A 17455-nucleotide genomic window follows, 5' to 3' on the forward strand; every position below is an offset into this window, starting at 1 on the left:
ATGGATTTCGGTTCCCTGGAGACGGTGGTGGCCAACTCCGCCTTCATTGCCGCCCGGGGCAGCTTCGATGGGAGCAGTGGCCCATCTTCTCGAGACAGGAAGTACCTGGCTAAGCTCAAGTTGCCTCCACTGTCCAAGTGTGAGGGCCTCCGGGAGAGCCTGGACCTGGCATTCCAAAGTGTGTGCTCAGAGCAGCCCATCGGCAAGCGGCTCTTCCAGCAGTTCCTGGGGGCTGATGAGAGGCATGTGCCAGCTCTGGAGCTCTGGAAGGACATCGAGGACTATGACACTGCAGATGACGACCTCCGGCCACAGAAGGCCCGGGCCATCCTGGCTGAGTACCTGGACCCCCAGGCCAAGCTCTTCTGCAGCTTCCTGGAGGAGGGGGTAGTGGCCAAGTTCCGGGAAGGGCCCACGGCAAGTGAGGATGGGCTGTTCCAGCCCCTGCTGCAGGCTACCCTGGAGCACCTGAGCCAGGTGCCCTTCCAGGAGTACCTGGGCAGCCTGTACTTCCAGAGGTTCCTGCAGTGGAAGTGGCTGGAGGCCCAGCCTACGGGGGAGGACTGGTTCCTGGACTTCAGGGTCCTGGGGAAAGGTGGTTTCGGGGAGGTGTCTGCCTGCCAGATGAAGGCGACTGGCAAGTTGTATGCGTGTAAGAAGCTCAACAAGAAAAGACTCAAGAAAAGGAAGGGGTACCAGGTGGGCAGCTGACTGTTCACGGTGGTGGGAGGGCCATCGGGCCGTGTCCAGTCTTGCGCGGGGCCCTTTGTGGGCTGGCTCCTCTGACCTTGGGACACTGGGCCCCTCCTATTGGGCAGCCTCCTGATCCTGAGCCAAGGGCCTGGCCCCCGGGGCATAGAGGGGGCTGTCCTCAGCTCTGCCACCCTGGCCCAGCACTCTGCACACCACAGGGTTTGCCCTGACCCCTCATCAGAGGCGGCCTTAGAGGTGTTTGTTAGTGTGGGCGGTATTGCATATCCTGCCAGCTGTCATCTTTTTTTTTTTTTTTTAAGATTTATTTTAGAGAACACGTGTGCACGAGTGGGGAAGGTGGGATAAAGGCAGAGGGAAAGAGAGTCTTAAGCAGACTCTGAGCTGAGTGCAGAGCCCAACGCAGGACTCAGTCCCATGACCCTGACCCTGAGATCATGACCTGAACTGAAACCAAGAGTTGGACACCCAACTGACTGCACCATCCTAGGTGCCCCTCCTGCCAGCCGTCTTGTGTTTTTACCACCATCATGAAATATGGGAACAAGTGTTGGGGGAGGCTGTTGGCTTCCTGGAGCTCTCTTGGCCCTGGCTTGTCTGTGATGGAGAGCACGCTGGGAGTCCAGCCGCTGGGAGACCAGCCAAGCCTGGTAGCATCCGCCATGCTTTCTCCGGGCCGGAGTGAACCAAGCACATGGGGTTGCTGCATGGGGTCTGCTCTGCATGGGGGTCAGGCTCCGTTGAGGCAGGACAGTGGAAGCTGCTGTGTTGTAGGAGCTTGTCTCATCCCATATGGTTCCTTGTCTTTCCTGCCAATGGAGCACAAATGCAACTTTTGGGGTTAACAGCAGCCACCCAGGGTGCCCACCCCAGGGCTTCTCAGTAGTGCTGTCCCTTTGGGGCTACGGGACAAGCAGGCATCCCTTCCAACTGTCCACGTGTGGTCTGAACCCAGCATCTTCTGTCCAAGGTCGGGGTCCTCACTGAGCCTAATACTCAGCAAGAGCAACCTGACATCTGCTCCGTAGTGTGGATGCAGAGGGCTCCCAGAACACCAGGATCCCTCCTTCCAAAAGGAATTCTACCCTCCTTACCCAAACATAATTTTAAAAAACATGTTAAATGGACATCGTGAGGTTTTAAAATACAGTTGGAAGATGAAGAGATGCTGCTGGGTCCCTGGCTGGCCGCTGCCCAGGGCCTGGAGAGGAGGTTGGGGCCTGGGGTTGTGGTGGGCAAGCTGGCCGGGTGTACCGAAGGCCCAGAAGGAAGGTCAGCACCACACAGGCTGCCATTGCCTGTGCTGGGTCCTCCGGTGTTTTTAAGGCTGGTGGTCTGACTCCTGCCCCTTGCTGGCGAGTCCTCTGTACACCCACACATTTGCACGGCTGGTTGGGGGATGAGTGAGATGTCTGTAGGTTGTTTGCAATTGTGTGGTGCAAGCTCCTTCAAGTGTGTTTGCATCTATTTTCTGGCATGTGGGACTTGGTCTTTTTGGTGACATCCTGCTTAAACCTGATAATATTTCGACATCTTGCTTTTCAGGGTGCTATGGTGGAGAAGAAGATTCTAGCAAAGGTACACAGCAGGTTTATAGTCTCTCTGGCCTATGCATTTGAAACCAAGACTGACCTCTGTCTGGTGATGACCATCATGAATGGAGGCGACATAAGGTAAGTGGGGGGGCTGCCCACACGTGTAGAGAATATGGTGACCTGAGGTAAAGCCCTGGGCCCCCATCAACATGCTCCTCCTGTCCCCCAGTGGCTGATACTCTGCAGTCCTATGTGAATGTGGGACCACGGGCATATGGCCCGTGGCTCTCTAGCTCCTGGTGGACCTGAGATTCATGTGGCCACATAGGGGTGGAGGCAGCAGGAGCACAGGGTGCCACAGAGCAAATGCTAACTGGGCAGACAGACGAAAGAAGGCTTGGGTGGAGGGCAGGGGTTGAGGACACTGCATTGTGACCTGCTCTTGGGGATGATGGCAGAGCTGGAAACATGACGTGGCCAAGTTCTGGGACCGGCGCTTTGCTGCCAGTGGATACAGTGTCTGGATTTGCCGGGCGTCTGAGGACCCAGCCCTGGACTCTGGAGGATGTCAGGCCACTGGCTTTCAGTAGGGAAAGACCCAGGTGCAGCCCAGGCAGTCTGACTGCTCTTGCCTCCATGCACTGGTCTGTAAAACTAGTGTTCTCGGGGCATTATGGAGAGTCTGTTAATATGTGTAAGACACCTGAAAGGGTGTCACATGTCACAGATGGGGCCATTGCTGTTGGTGTTCTGTGCAAGCCCCTGCCTCCATTCTCCCTGGTGGATTCAGCTTCATTGAAGATATGTCATGTGTATGTTGGCCATGTTTTCCAGGCGGGAATTCTGAGGCCTTGACTAAGGAACGCTTGTGAAACCACATGGAGAGGAGAGAAGAGACTAGGAGGTTCATGCAACATGACCTAGAGAACAGAGACTATCATGACACTGTACTGTACTGCATCCTACTACAGGGCATCATATACACCATACTACACCCCACCATCCTGTACTATACCTTGCCATCCTGTACTACACCCTGCCATCCTATACTACACCCCGCTGTCCTATACTACACCCTGCCGTCCTGTACTACACCCTGCCATTTTGTACTACACCCCACTCTCCTGTACTATACCCTGCCATCTTGTACTACACCCCACTGTCCTGTACTACACCCTGCCATTTTGTACTACACCCCACTGTCCTGTACTATACCCTGCCGTCTTGTACTACACCCCACTGTCCTGTACTACTCCCTGCCATCCTGTACTACATTACACTGTCCTCTACTACACCCTGTCGTCCTGTACTACACCCCACTGTCCTGTACTATATACCCCACTGTCTTGTACTACACCCCACCATCCTGTACTACACCCCACTGTCCTCTACTATACCATACTACACTACACTGTACTATACTACACCACGCTACAGCACACTGTACTGTACTATACCACCCTGTCCTACACTGTATTATACTATACTAAACTGTACTACGCCACACCATATTACAGTATGCTACAGTATATTATACTATATATTGCTACATAGTACTATACTATACCGCACTACACCATACTACTCTATAGTACATTATACTACAGCATACCACACTACACAATATTATACACCATACTACACTGTACCATACTACACTAATACATTGTACCAGATTATAGTACACTATACCACATTATACAGTACTATATCATACTATAGTACTGCTCTGTATTATACTACACCATTGTCTACTATCCTACATGTGCTGCACTGTACCCCATCACACCATTCCATACCATACCATCCATACTATGATGTACTATGCTATTCTGTATTACACTACACTACACCATACTATGCTACTACCCTATGCTACACTATACTACACTATACTTCTCTATACTAGATTATGCTACACCATACTGCACGACATGATATTACACCATATGACACTCCACTCCACTCTACTAAACCATGCCACACTATGCTACGTTATACCGTATTAAACTACTGATATTATACTATGCCACACTATGCTGCACCATAATACATCATGCTATATACTACTTTAAATCATACTACACTACATTGCTATGTACTTCTACACCCTACTATGCTACACCGTGCCGTCCCATACTATACTATGCTATACCATGTTTTACTACACTACTGTATATTACACTGCATTATGCCATTCTACATTACACTGTATTGTATTACACCATACTGCACTATGCTGCTCTCTACTATACTATGCTGTATTATGCCTTACTACTCTATGTTACTTTATGCTACACCGTACTACACTATCACACTATACTATGCTACATGTACTACACTGTACTATATACCACACTATACTGTACTACACTATACTCCATCACACTGTATTATGTGATGCCGTGTCATGCTGTACTACATTATACACTTTTGCCCTGTGATATGCTGTGCTTAACTCTACCACGCTACATCATACTACACAATATTACACTGTGCTATTCTATACTATCCTACACAATGTTACATACCTTATCTACACTGTACTAAATATACTGCACTATACTATAATATAAATGTAACATAAAAGCCATTTATCTTGTCATCATGGCTGATTTGAGGCTTTCTCTCCTGTTTTCTTGGCCTGCCTCTCACTGATTGCTACCTGACATAAATAATTTGTTTCCTTTTATTTGTTAGATCTTGCTTCTCTGTAGAAAGTAATAGTGGAAAAGATGAGCAGCACAGTCATAGGAGGAGAGAAGCAGGAAGGAAACCCTACCTACAGTAGGCCCACCCAGGAGTCTGTGCTTGGGCTCGGTGAAATGGCCAACGTGCTTCCATGGACACTGGATTGACTGCTTACGTTTGAGGGGACTCAGGCTCCCTGCCCCGGGCCCTTCACCATCCTCTGCCCTTCCTCATTTGGCTGGCAATGGTGAAATGGCTCTGGGGTACATTTTCTAGCCTGTGCAGACCAGTGTGGGTGAGGTGGGGAGAGCAGTGAGCTCTTATGCCTTGCTCTTCTCGCAATGGTTGTGGTGACAGGTTTGTGAGGACACAAACACCAGCTGCCAGGGCCTCTTGGCACTGCTGCAGGCTCTTCTGGCTGATGCTGGGGCCCCACAGTGACCAGACACTTCGCTGACAGCATGGGATTCTGAGGCTCTCACTGTTTTGGGAGATTTTACTTCCTTAGAAACTGTGGGCATCCCACTTGTTGTCCCAGAGAGTCATGGGCCTCTGTGTGGTCTGACCCAGGTACCACATCTACAATGTGAATGAGGAGAGCCCTGGCTTCCAGGAGCCACGTGCTATCTTCTACACAGCCCAGATCATCAGTGGCCTGGAGCACCTGCATCAGAGGGGCATTGTCTACCGAGACCTCAAGCCTGAGAACGTACTTCTGGATGATGATGGTGAGGCAGCCTCCCCTCCTGGCATTTTCCTGCCCAGCCTCCCCTCACCAGGCTCTCCTCCGTGGCCCAACAGATCATCCATAAGAGGATAGACTGGTCACTCTTTGTGCCTTTTATGGGATTCTCATTAGATGGTAAATAGAGATCTCGGTTTGCTTTATGTCCTTTTAGATACCCTCCCTTTGTGTCTTTAAGTCACACAAATGTGGGGCATTCTTGAAATGGGATTTGGGTGGATTGTGCCCCCAATCACAGTGACAGGTGCTGTCCTCTGCTGGGGACAGGGTGGGGGGTGCAGAGGCCTCGGGGCCCTTGGGTGGGCATGTGCTGTGAGTGCCTGCCCGTGGGCACAGGCGTGCCCTTGTGTGCAAGTGTGTGCATGTGTGCAGAGGCTGCACTTGGCTCCTGCAGGTGCTGGGAATCAAAGTGCCCTAGTTCTGTGGAGCCGTGTGTGACCTCAGCCTATGTTTGCTTTCAGGCAATATCCGAATTTCTGACCTTGGTCTGGCTGTGGAGCTGAAGGACGGGCAGACCAAGACCAAGGGCTATGCAGGGACCCCAGGTTAGTGCCCGAGGTCAAGCATGGGGCCACCTCTTTTCTGGGGGTGGGGTGGGCGTGAGGCCCTGGGGACCTTTGGGTATCCCCACCCCTCATAGCAAATAGTGAAACCACTGGCTCTGGCCAGGGCATATGCCCGGCAGGTTGTAGCTGCTGGAGGGGCGGCAATTCTGGCCACAGCCTCTGTGATGCAGCTTCTGCATCAGTGGCTTCCTGGACATTAGCAGAGTGCATTTGTCTTGAGTGCTCAGCCCTGTTGGTCAGAGACCTAAGGGTCTGCACTACATTGGTCACCAGCCTGCCTTCAAGAGAATAAGACCCCCACTGAGGTGGGCAGACTGGGAGAGCCACCTGGGGTAGCCCCCCTCCATGTAGCCAGGGTCTTTGCAGTCCAAGGGAATCCAGGGTAGAGGGTGAGGCTTGGAGGGGGCTTCTCTTGTCCAGAATGTGTGCCTGTGTGTGCACACGTGTTTGTGTGTATGTACGTATGCACACATGCATCTGTGGCTGCATGCAGGCGTGTTCATATGTGCACATGCATGTCCATATGTGTATGTGCACATGTGTCAACATGCACACACATGTCCACATGCATGTGCACACGTGTCCATGTCTATGTGTGTGTGCACACACAACACATCCTGCTGCTCCCCCACACCTCTACTCCCCTCAGGTGGGGGAAGCAGGGCCTTCAAGTTGGGGTGGGTGCAGCAGGCAGCCCAGGGGCAGGGGGACTCAGTGCCATGATGCGGCCCCTACACCTGTGCCCGCCGCACGTGGGGTCAATGCCCTGCCCTTCCATGTTCCAGAAGGTCCAGGGATGCCCAGAAAATCCTTTCCTGGTTTAATGTGACTTTGGGGGAAATGCTGCCACTGAGATTGGGGCCACTTGGACTGTCTGTGTCCCTGAATCCTCCTGTCCTGTGCTCTGGGCCCCTTTGGGGTTGTCCCTGATGTCATGGAGGGTCTGTCCTCATCTGAGGCTTCATTTAGGGAAGGTCCTATCTTGAGTTTTCCAGATCTTTGGCCTTAGTCTATGACCTTCCAGCCCTGTGTGCGATCATGTGAGCAGAAACACTCTCCACATATTTTAGGGTGATTCCAATCATTAGGAGAAAGCCCCAGAGAATAAGGCACCACAAGCTGGATTCCAAGTAGTCTGATTTGAGCAACACCCGCCCCCGGTGGCACAGAATGCGAGCCTCTGCCGGCCACCAGAGGGCCCCCTGGCTTTGCCATGGCTGCTGCCTTTCTCTGAGTTGAGGATGCATCTTTTGAGCATTTGGGGTCAGGTTCAGGGTGTGACCTCCAAAGAGGTGCAGCAGATGGGGAGGCAGGCGTAGGTTGGGCTGCAGCCTACTGTGTGCTTCTCCCTGGCCTCTCTGTGCCCTGCCTGCTGGAGCCCCTGGAGCCAAGCCTCTGCACGCAGTCATCGAGCTGTGACCCAGGCACAGAGGACTTGTGGGCGTGCCCTCCGAACCCACAGGGTTTCCAGCCCAGACACAGGGCTGAGTCAATGTGAGGAGGAATTAATAACTAGACTGAGTAGTGTTCACTCACTTAACTTACTCGCTTGCTTACCTGCTCACTCACTCACTCACTCACTCACTCACTCACTCACCTACCTGCTCACTCACCTGCTCACTCACTCACTCACCCACCTGTTCACTCACTCACTCACCTTCTCACTTACCCACCTGCTCACTCACCTGCTTGCTCACTCACCCACTCACTCACTTACTCACCCATCTGCTCCTTCAGGTGACAGATGTTTTCTGTTACTTTGTCCCAGATGCCATGTAGGTCCTGGAGAGAGAAAATGATGTGTCAACCTGGACTGAGCTGGGAAGCAGACTAGAGGCCACCCACCCCTGGGATATTTGCTACAGAAATTGATCCCCTCCCTTTAGCCTGGTGAGGCTTTCTCCCAGGCCCTGTTTTAATCTGAAAGTGGTGGTCTGTTAAACATGTCTTTCTCACAGCATCTGAGCCATTTGGATAATTCCTGAGAAGTGGACCCACAAAGGGGAGATAGGCTGTTAGGGCCAGAAGGGTCTATGGAGTTTGACTCCTGTAGCCTCTTTGGGAAGAAGTGAGTCTGTGGTCACCTCAGCTTGGCTGCTGTTGCCAAGCACATCCCCTCTTAGAGACTGGCTCTGAACTTGGTATATTGAGGGCCAGGCAGTACCAGAAATCAACAGACACATTAGCATTGCTTACCTTGGAATGTCTGAAGCCGTTGGGCACAGAAGCCCCATCCCAACCCATAGCACCTGCCCCTGGTCCCCAGGGAATGGACTGCCCGCCCCTCCTATGTGCTGGCTGGCTTCCATACAGTGGCAGTTTAGGGAGGTCTAGGGCTTGCTTTCAGGGGTGTGAACCTTCCAAGATGCAGGGCTCCCCACATGGCCCCAGCTCCCCTGATGTGGCACAGACCTGGCATGAGTGCCTATGGGGCAGTGATGGGCATCTGCATTGCTTTTTGGACTGTTTTGCTTAAATTTGTCCACTGGGCCCTTTTGGAAAGGAGCTGGTAGCACCTGTCTCTGACCATATCCCCCAGCACCTGTCTCTGACCATACCCCCCTAGCACCTGTCTCTGACATGTGCTACATGGCACCACAGGTCACAGTTGCTCTGTGTGGTGAGCAAGGACTGTCTGTCTGGTTGTGTGCCCAGGGTGCCATGGGGGAGATGGGGCTTCACTGCTTATGTGGCGAGCAGTGGTTCTCAACCAGGGGCAGCTCTGCCAGAGGAGATGCTCAGCAGTGTCTGGAGATAGTTTTGGGCATGACAGCTGGGGGTTCTAACTCTCGGTGTGGCCAGGGGTGCTGCTCACTACCTCACAGTATATGGGCAGCCCCAGCACAGAAGGGGTAGGACGGGAAGTCCATAGTCGTGTGCAGGGCAGTGTCAGTTGTGCACCTGCCAGGGCAGGGAGTGCTCACCACCATGCGCTGTGTCTTGCCCGGCAGGCTTCATGGCCCCTGAGCTCTTGCGTGGTGAGGAGTATGACTTTTCCGTGGATTACTTTGCTCTGGGGGTCACACTGTATGAGATGATCGCAGCCAGAGGACCCTTCCGTGCCCGAGGAGAGAAGGTAGGAGGTCTCTTGGGATGTGTCCTATAGCCACCCCATGACCACCATCCTTAGGGGGCAGCTGGCCCTTCCTGAGTGCTAGGCTTCTTGTGGCAAGTCCTTTCTGGGCAGGAGAGGAGACAGGGTGGCCTCATCTATTCATATCAGGGAGCGCCCCATGCTAAGATGTGTTTCAGGACCAGCCATGCCTGGGCCTCCCCAAACCTCCCCTGAGAGCAGCGCTTGGCACCCCCAGGCCAAGCCGGTCCTGGGAGGAAAGAGGTGCAGGCTTGCCCCCTTCGTGCTTCTGCTGCAGACAGCAAGTTCCCCGTCACCTGCGTGTTGAGAACCTGCTCTGACATGGATGGCAGCCTTTCTGAATAGGGGGCAGCAGGCATGGGCTTGCTATGCCTAACCCCTGACCCCCACCATGCCCATCTCCTGCACCATGTGCCCAGAGTCGGGCTCACCTCAGAGACCACTTGGGTCCAGCTCAGACCACCATAATGAAGCGATGCCATGGTAAAGTGAGTGAGATGAACTTCTCAGTTTCCTGGTCGATGTAAAAGTTGTGTTTACAGCGTGCTGTAGTCTGCATAGCGAGCAGTGGCTTTATGTCTAAGAAACAGTCCATGTACCTTAATTAGCAAATTATTTAGAGCTGACCGTCCTCAGGGTTCTCAGTGAGCTGTGATCACTGATCATAGACCACCATAACAGATATAATGATAATGAACACATTTGAGATCTTGTGAGGAACACCACATAACAGAAACATAAAGTGAGCATGTGCTGTTGGAAAAATGGTGCCAACAGACTCATGTGCTGCCATGTTGCCACAAACCTGCCATCTGTAAAAAACAGATTTCTCAAGCACAGTGAGAAGAGGGGTGCCCATAGATGATATCTGGGGACCTTACCACCTGCTCAAAACTGAGGGAGCAAAGCCAGCCTCTTCTCATGGGTCAGGTGTGGGTGGGCTTGAGGCTTGGTGGCTGTGGTCAGCCAGGTGGACAGGAACCAGGGTGAGGGGCACCTCAGGGGCAGCTGTGGCAAACAGCAGTGTTTAGGCATGCCTGGAGGTCACGTCCCTCTCACTTCACTGTGTGGGGTCCTCTCCTAGCATGTCCATCCCCAGGCCCACTCTGGCCCTGAGACACGTGTGGAAATAAGCCATGTGCAGTCTCCTGAGAGTGGTGTCTCTGCCGCTCACTCACGGGGCTGCTTGGGGTCTCTGCACACAAGCCTGAACTTGACTAACCCGTTTGCTCTCCTGACATCCACTTGGAAGACCAAGGCAAGGCAAAGCCATGTGTGGTCTGTGCATGGGGGCCTGACCTCTGGTGGGGGAGACCCCACAGCCCCGAGCAGAACCCTGGTTTCCCGATGGGCTCGGACAGAACAAGCGTGGTAGGCCCACACAGCTCCTTGTCTCAAGTGTCAGACTCGCGTGGCGAAGGAAAGAAACATCCCAGAAGGGTAGCTGTGGGCGAGCCTGGGTCTGTGACGTTTTTGGAGACACGGATCTAATCCATGGCAAAAGCAGATGGCCTGTGTTTGCCCGAGCTGGGTGGAGACAGGCCGCCGAGGCACAGGGCGATCTGGGGTCGTAGTGGGGCCTCCTACTGGCTGTGCAGGCCCTTTCCCTGGTTGCTGGGAATGGGGGTCTGTGGCAAAGCAGACCCAGAACCAGGCAGCACTGGCTGGCCCTGCTTCCACCCAGTCTTCTGTTTCCTGTTCCCTCCAGGGGGTGAGGGACAGTTAAGTAAGTGTGCCCGTAGCTCCCTGGGCACCACAGCTGCCTCGACCAGCACTGCGGGGGCCTGTCCTCTGGCTGGAGGTCCTGAGCCCTTTGCGTGGTCATGTGCGCATGTGTCTTCCTGGGAGGCACACTGGCCCAGCCGTACACGGACTCCATGGACTCTGCGGGCTCCGTGTGATGCGGTGTGTCCTGCCGTGCAGGTAGAGAACAAGGAGCTGAAGCAGCGGGTCCTCTCGGAGGCCATCAAGTACCCAGACAAGTTCAGCCAGGTCAGCAAGGACTTCTGTGAGGCACTGCTGGAGAAGGACCCTGAGAAGCGCCTGGGGTTCAGAGATGGGACATGTGATGGGCTCCGCGCCAGCCCCCTCTTCAAGGACATCAACTGGAGGCAGCTTGAGGCTGGTACTGTCTCCTCATCTTTGGATCTGTGGGGTCGAGGGTGGGCTGTTGGGGGGGGTCCGTGCTTGCCTGGCCTGCTGTTGGCAGGTCCTGAGATTAGTGGCGATGCCAGCAGAGCCTCGCCCAGCCACCCTCCTGCCCCGATGACCATCCGCCCCCCAGCCCTGTCACTCTACAACCCAGACCTGGGGGTTAACGCACAGGTTTCTCCAGCTGGTAGAAGTTGGATGGGATGCGTGGGGGACATGCTGCTCTGGGAACCAAAGGCCCAGGCCTCTGTGTCAATTCCTACACCCTGCACTTTTGAGGAGCTGTACCCGGGATAGTGCGGGATTCCTCAAGCTGTCTGCTTAGTACAAACTGATTCATTCAACAGTATGTGTTGTCAGGTGTCAGGTGTCAGGTGTCAGGTGCACATGTGTGGACGCAGCCTTACCACAGACTCTGTAGGAGGCGTGTGAATACGGGACTCCACGCGGGAGCCCTGAGCATCAGATACCCCAGGACGGAAGATACTTCTGCAGGGAAGGGGCTCTGCTGGGGGAGCTGGTGTGGGGAGGATGGCGGCCGGGAGAGGCTGGGGCCAGGGTGTGTCTGGTATTCTGTATCTGGAGACTAGGGCGCCAGGGATCTTGAGCAGGTTGGAAGAGAAGCAGCTTTGGAAAGAAGACGAGGAGCTAAGTCCTGAGCTGGGTTCAAGGTGTCCCACGTGCCGCTGATGACGCCTCGGGGAGGCTGGTATGAGAATGCCGGCCAGAGCGTGGTGGGCACCCGGGGAAGCGCGTCCAGCCTGACACTAAGGCCCTTGTGTCCTACTCATGCCGCTGGGCACTGGGAAGCCTGTCTGGAGCCACCGGGTCACCTTGGGAAGAGTGGCCCTGCTCACTGAGCATGCGGGTGTCTCTTTTCTTTCGTGGTGTCCCGCATCCTGTGCTTTCTCTCTCCTCACAGGGATGCTGACGCCCCCCTTTGTACCAGACTCACGGACCGTCTATGCCAAGAACATCCAGGACGTGGGTGCCTTCTCCACGGTCAAGGGTGTCATCTTTGACAAAGCCGACACAGAGTTCTTCCAGGAGTTCGCGACGGGCAACTGCTCCATCCCCTGGCAGGAGGAGATGATCGAGACAGGCGTGTTCGCAGAGCTGAATGTGTGGCGCGCTGATGGGCAGATGCCTGATGACATGAAGGGGATCGCCGTGGAGGAGGCAGCCCCAGCGTCCAAGTCAGGGATGTGTCTGGTTTCCTAAACGTGCAGAAAGAGGTTGCTCTGCAGCCCACAGGGGCGAGGATGCCTCTGTGAGCCGCTGGGCGCCTGGGGAGAGGCCAGAGTGCACAGAGTCCTGCTGCTGAGGAGCCCAGCCCATAAATAGTCCACTTCCTTTCCCCCATTTCACTCAGAAAGATGCCATGGTGGTTCCCACGTGGAATATGCCAGAATGCACGACTCGGGCTCTCATGTTGGGCTGCTGGGGCGGAGGGCTGTCCACATCGGTGGATGCTCCATTTGTTTTCCGGCACCGTCACTGTGATGTCCCAGAGCCCTGCCGTCTGGGGGATGCCTTCTCCCACTTGGCTCAGGGGTTGGCAGACCACAGCCGGTGGCTCCTGCGCACTAGCAGAGGGGCCTGGGCTGTGCCTGGCTTCTGCCCCCACCTCCCGTGCTGGCTGGCTGCTGCCAGGGCCTGCACTGGTCACCCACTGCCCACTGGTGGTGCTGGCACCTGTTGGGTGCTGAGTGGTGCGGGCTCCTGGCTTGCCCTGACCAGGCTGGGCCCAGGTGTCCCAGAGGAGGGGCTGAGGGTGGCTTCTCTCTGTCCCGAGAACATCTCCAGCTGGTGGCACCCGGGCCCAAAGCTGCCCACCCCCTGGGCAGACAGGTGTGCAGGAATCTTCTCTTTCCAACCCAAGCACTTGCTCACCACCCCACTCTGCCTCCTGGCACAGCCCTTTGTCCAGCTACGGTGGGCTGGGGGCAGCCTCTTTGTGTCCCCAGAGGCAGCAGCACCTATGGGGTGCCCTCCCTTAGCCTCTGGCCACAGGGCATCATCGGCACTGGCCCCTGTGTTTCCAGCTTCACCTTTAACCCCACGGTCCCTGTGTGCTGTATGTGTCCTGATGGGGAGAACATGGTTCCTGTGGTAGCGGCCTCCTGAACTGAGATGTGGTGGCGTCAACCTGGGAATCCCATACTGCACACAGGGCTCGGGTGGGGTGGAACGGTGGTCCAAGGCCTGTGGAGTACTTTCAGAAGGGTCTCTGCCTCGACTAGGGAAGAATTTCTGAGTCTCTACAACCTGCATGCCGTGTCACACACTGGACAGGCAGAGAGCCACGTGATGTGGCTGTGAGACGGAAGACTGTGTGTGTGGGGACCGTTTGGGAAGAGTGCCCCCAGGAAGATGCCACAGCGTCAAGGAGGGGATGTTGGGACCTGCGAGGGAGTGAGTGCAGGGTCCTCCTACCTGGTTTCAGCACGTGCACTGGGGTTACCCCCTCCTGTCCCAGCTGCCTTGGAGAGCCAACCCCAAGTCCCAGGTTGTCCCCACCCTCAGGCCATCAACCCCGAGTGTATGGGGGGGTCTCCACCCTCGGATTGGAGCATTCAGTGTTGGGGTGCCCCCGCCCTCAGACTTTCAACCCCGAGTGTTGGGGCGCCCCCACCCTTAGGCCATCGACCCTGAGTTTTGGGGGGCCATTGCCAGCAGAAGTCCGTGTGCAGTCCAGGTCCCTCCACCCTCAGGGAACAGTGGGTCCTGCAGCCCACGGGAGAGTCACTGCTCAGGTGCTGGGCCATGCAGGGAGTTGTGTGTGGCACACACAGTTGTCCGGGGTGTAGACATCAGCCAGGTGGTGGAGAGAATCAGATGTGTTCTTTGGAAGACCTACATCTGAAGCCTCTACCTTGGAAGTGCCCCTGGACCAGAAAGATCCTTCTCTCCTGGCCAAGCATGTAGCCTGCCACCGGCAAAGAGCGGGGCCTGGTGAGGTGTCCAGTGCTTTCTGGTGTGCAGTCCAGAGCTGCCACCTGGTAGGTCTCTGCAGGCAGGCCAGGGCCAGGGCCAGGGCCAACCACTATGCCCACCCTTAAACCTGGGTGTGACTTCTAGGATGGTGCATCATTAAGTAGGTGACGGCCACATGTGTCCCATCACTACATTTTGGTGCAAGAAAGACCCATTTCTGGCTTTTCTAAACCATTTAATGTGTTCTAGGTTCCCATGGCCCAGGACTGGGAGTGATTCCAGCAACCATGTGAGTGGAAGCCTGGCTGCTGCCCAGTAGGCCTATTACTGGAGACCCCTCTTGTGGCAGTGAAAGCCACCAGTGGGGACCCATCTGCTTGGATGGTCAGATAAAACACAGGGCATGGGTTGCTCTGAATTTCAGATGAGCAGTAGATATTGTTCTTAGAGGGTGTCCCGAATATTGCACAGCCTGACCCTACACTAATGTTAAGGTGTCATGGGCCGGGTCTGGCCTGCCTGGTGCCGATCATCCTCATCATGTGTAAGGAAGTGGTTACTGTGCTGAACCAGCAGGTCTGTTGGGCGTGTCTCTTGGCCTGTTCAGGAGGGGCCTTTCCCTGGCCTGTGGAGCTCAGGCTGCCCCAGGCCTACCCCCACTCCCTATCTACAGGTAACCCTGCACACACTTGAATGGTAGTCTCAAGGGGCTTGTGGTAAGATGCCCAGCATGTGGAAATTGCAGCTCTTGCAAGACACCCCCACCCTCCCCCTGAGCTCCTGGGGGTCTGAGGAGGGGCAGGTCAGTGCTTGCGGGTTCCTTCCTGGTCTCAGGGGGTCTCTGCTGTGGGTGGTCTTCCAGGCACAGCTCCCTAACCTGGCACAGTCCAGGGGTCTGGCTGTCCCACACGTATGATGGTCCTCCCCTCCGCTGTGGCTGAAGTCTAGGGGACACGCTGCCCGTCCTGGACTGCAGGGCTGCCCCTGACACAGACTCCTCACTCAGGCTCAGGTGGCCATCAGGGCTTCAGGGCTTTGGTCAGTCTGCTGGCTTGTTTCTGGCTGGGGGACTGCCCACACCAGGCCTAAGTGGGAAGCCCCTGCACAGGAGCTTTTGTCACTACCCCTACTGTTCTGCGTGCTGCAGCTGCCTAGGGGTCTTCAGAAACTGGCCTCCACACCCCACGGGGGCTGGCCTCAGACACTCGGGCATCTATGGCCTGGAATCAGAGCAAGGATCACCTGCGTGGACGGGGTGATCACGCTGGGGCGGCCCCCAGGGTATTTCTCCTCAGGAGGAGGCCGGGCAGCGCAGGGCCCCGGAGATGCTGGGATCTAAACAACTCAGTGGGACTTCTTGTTTGTGAAAAACAAAAAATGCAGTTTCAATTCTTTCTATTCAAGCAGAAAAAGGCAAAAATAAAAGGCAAAACAGAGGACGGATTCTAGATTATGCTATGAATGCTAGTTATATTTTTTCTTTCGAAGTCACACACACACACACACACACACGTCTATGCACATGCATATGTGTGCTGACACAGCCCTCTGCAGACACATGCACACACACGATTTGCCTCTGTTCTCATTTCTGTACAACTATCAGATTATAATAATTGCTTGCCACGCCCGTCTTTGCCAGACTTTGAATTCCAAGCACCTGCATTTGCACACCTCCACCTGACCCTGTCTGGTGCGTTGTGTGGCTTTACTCGGCTGCTCACAGGAGCTAGAGGTGTTGATAGGCATCGTTCATTCCCTTCTATTGCACACAATAGAGATGTGCAGAGGTGAGTGGCACTGTGGCTGCCTTGCACAGAGGCCCCCAGGCAGGCCCTGGGGTTTAACTAGGTGGACAGGAGGTCATGCGGAGTGAGCTGCCAGAGACCGGGGCAGTAAGGGTTGCATGTCAGGGAAATGCAGGTGCCGAGTGCTGTATAGACACTTCAGAGAAACATGGGTGCTGTGTCTCATTCCTGTTTGTGCTCCTCTCTCCACCTGCTGCAGGCCCCCTTATGCCTCACTGTTCCCACACCTATGCCAGGTGCTCAGAGATGCCTGTCCACCTGGGCAAGCAAATGGTTCCTCCATGGCCACGGGTGACCTAGGAGTTAGATTAAACCCTTTCTCTGCTTATCCCTGTGTGAGGCCCTTGGGAGCCCCTGGATGAACAAGGCCTCAGACGTGGGTGTTGGTGGGGTTGTGTGGGCTCCTGGCAGCAGGTCTGGCTGGTCCTCACTCTTGCAGGTTCCAATGGCAGTGGTGTTGTTGGCGGCTCACTCAGTGTCCCCAGGCCCTTGCAGGCCAGCCCAGAGGGCTGGGAGCATAAGCCACCTTCCCATTTCAGGACAGCACGAAGCTGACTTCGGTTCTGGGCATGGTGGACTCTCGTCCCCCCCTCCCCCAACCTGTGAGGACCAGCCCCTTGCAGTACATGGGACAGCCCCTGGCAGACTGAGGCTGGGGAGGAGGAAGCAGTAGGCTGGCCCCGGACCAAGGGGATGCCTTCTGCCTCCTGTGACCTAGGCTAGGCTCTAGACAGGCCTCCACCAGGCCCAGGGAAAGCAGCCCCAGGAGGAGTGGCCCTCCAGCCACAGGCACGAAGGAGCCAGCCCTGCGAGGCAGGGCCCCCATCGACAATGCACACCCGTAGCCTCGCTGTGAGGAAGTGCTGTGTCTCCCCACCCAGCCCCCAGCTTCCCCCTGGTATAGACAGAGGTGAGGGGACCTGGACCCCACCCCACCTGGCAGTAGTGGGGTGGTGCCACTCCCCATGGGGCCCAGGGTCCTCCTATGCCGCCTGGAGGCCCAGGGCAGAATGGAGAGGCACTTGTATGCCTAGCGGCAGGAAGCCCCACATGGGATGGCCAGAGCTGGTGCCACGTGGCTCGGAGGCTGGGACGACCCCACAGGGCTTGAAGCCATGGCCAGAGTGCTGTAGCAAGTATTTGCAAAACATGTACGGCAAATACGGCAAGAATTCTCAGCAGCCGAAAGGATGGTGCACATGGGCACCCTACCGACA

At 55.3% G+C, this 17455-nt stretch overlaps 1 protein-coding gene across 1 annotated transcript; it reads left to right on the forward strand.

Moving 5' to 3' along the window:
- On the forward strand, window positions 1-15888 carry GRK1 (G protein-coupled receptor kinase 1). The gene is made up of 7 exons (XM_026008807.2): window positions 1-699; window positions 2257-2384; window positions 5508-5665; window positions 6144-6227; window positions 9200-9324; window positions 11266-11467; window positions 12416-15888. The coding sequence occupies exons 1-7, from the start codon at window positions 1-3 to the stop codon at window positions 12712-12714; spliced, it is 1695 nt and encodes a 564-aa protein (XP_025864592.1). The 3' UTR covers window positions 12715-15888.
- The last annotated feature ends 1567 nt before the right edge of the window (window positions 15889-17455 follow it).

Source organism: Vulpes vulpes, chromosome 6, assembly GCF_048418805.1.
Source record: "Vulpes vulpes isolate BD-2025 chromosome 6, VulVul3, whole genome shotgun sequence".
NCBI classification, from domain to species: Eukaryota; Metazoa; Chordata; class Mammalia; order Carnivora; family Canidae; genus Vulpes; species Vulpes vulpes.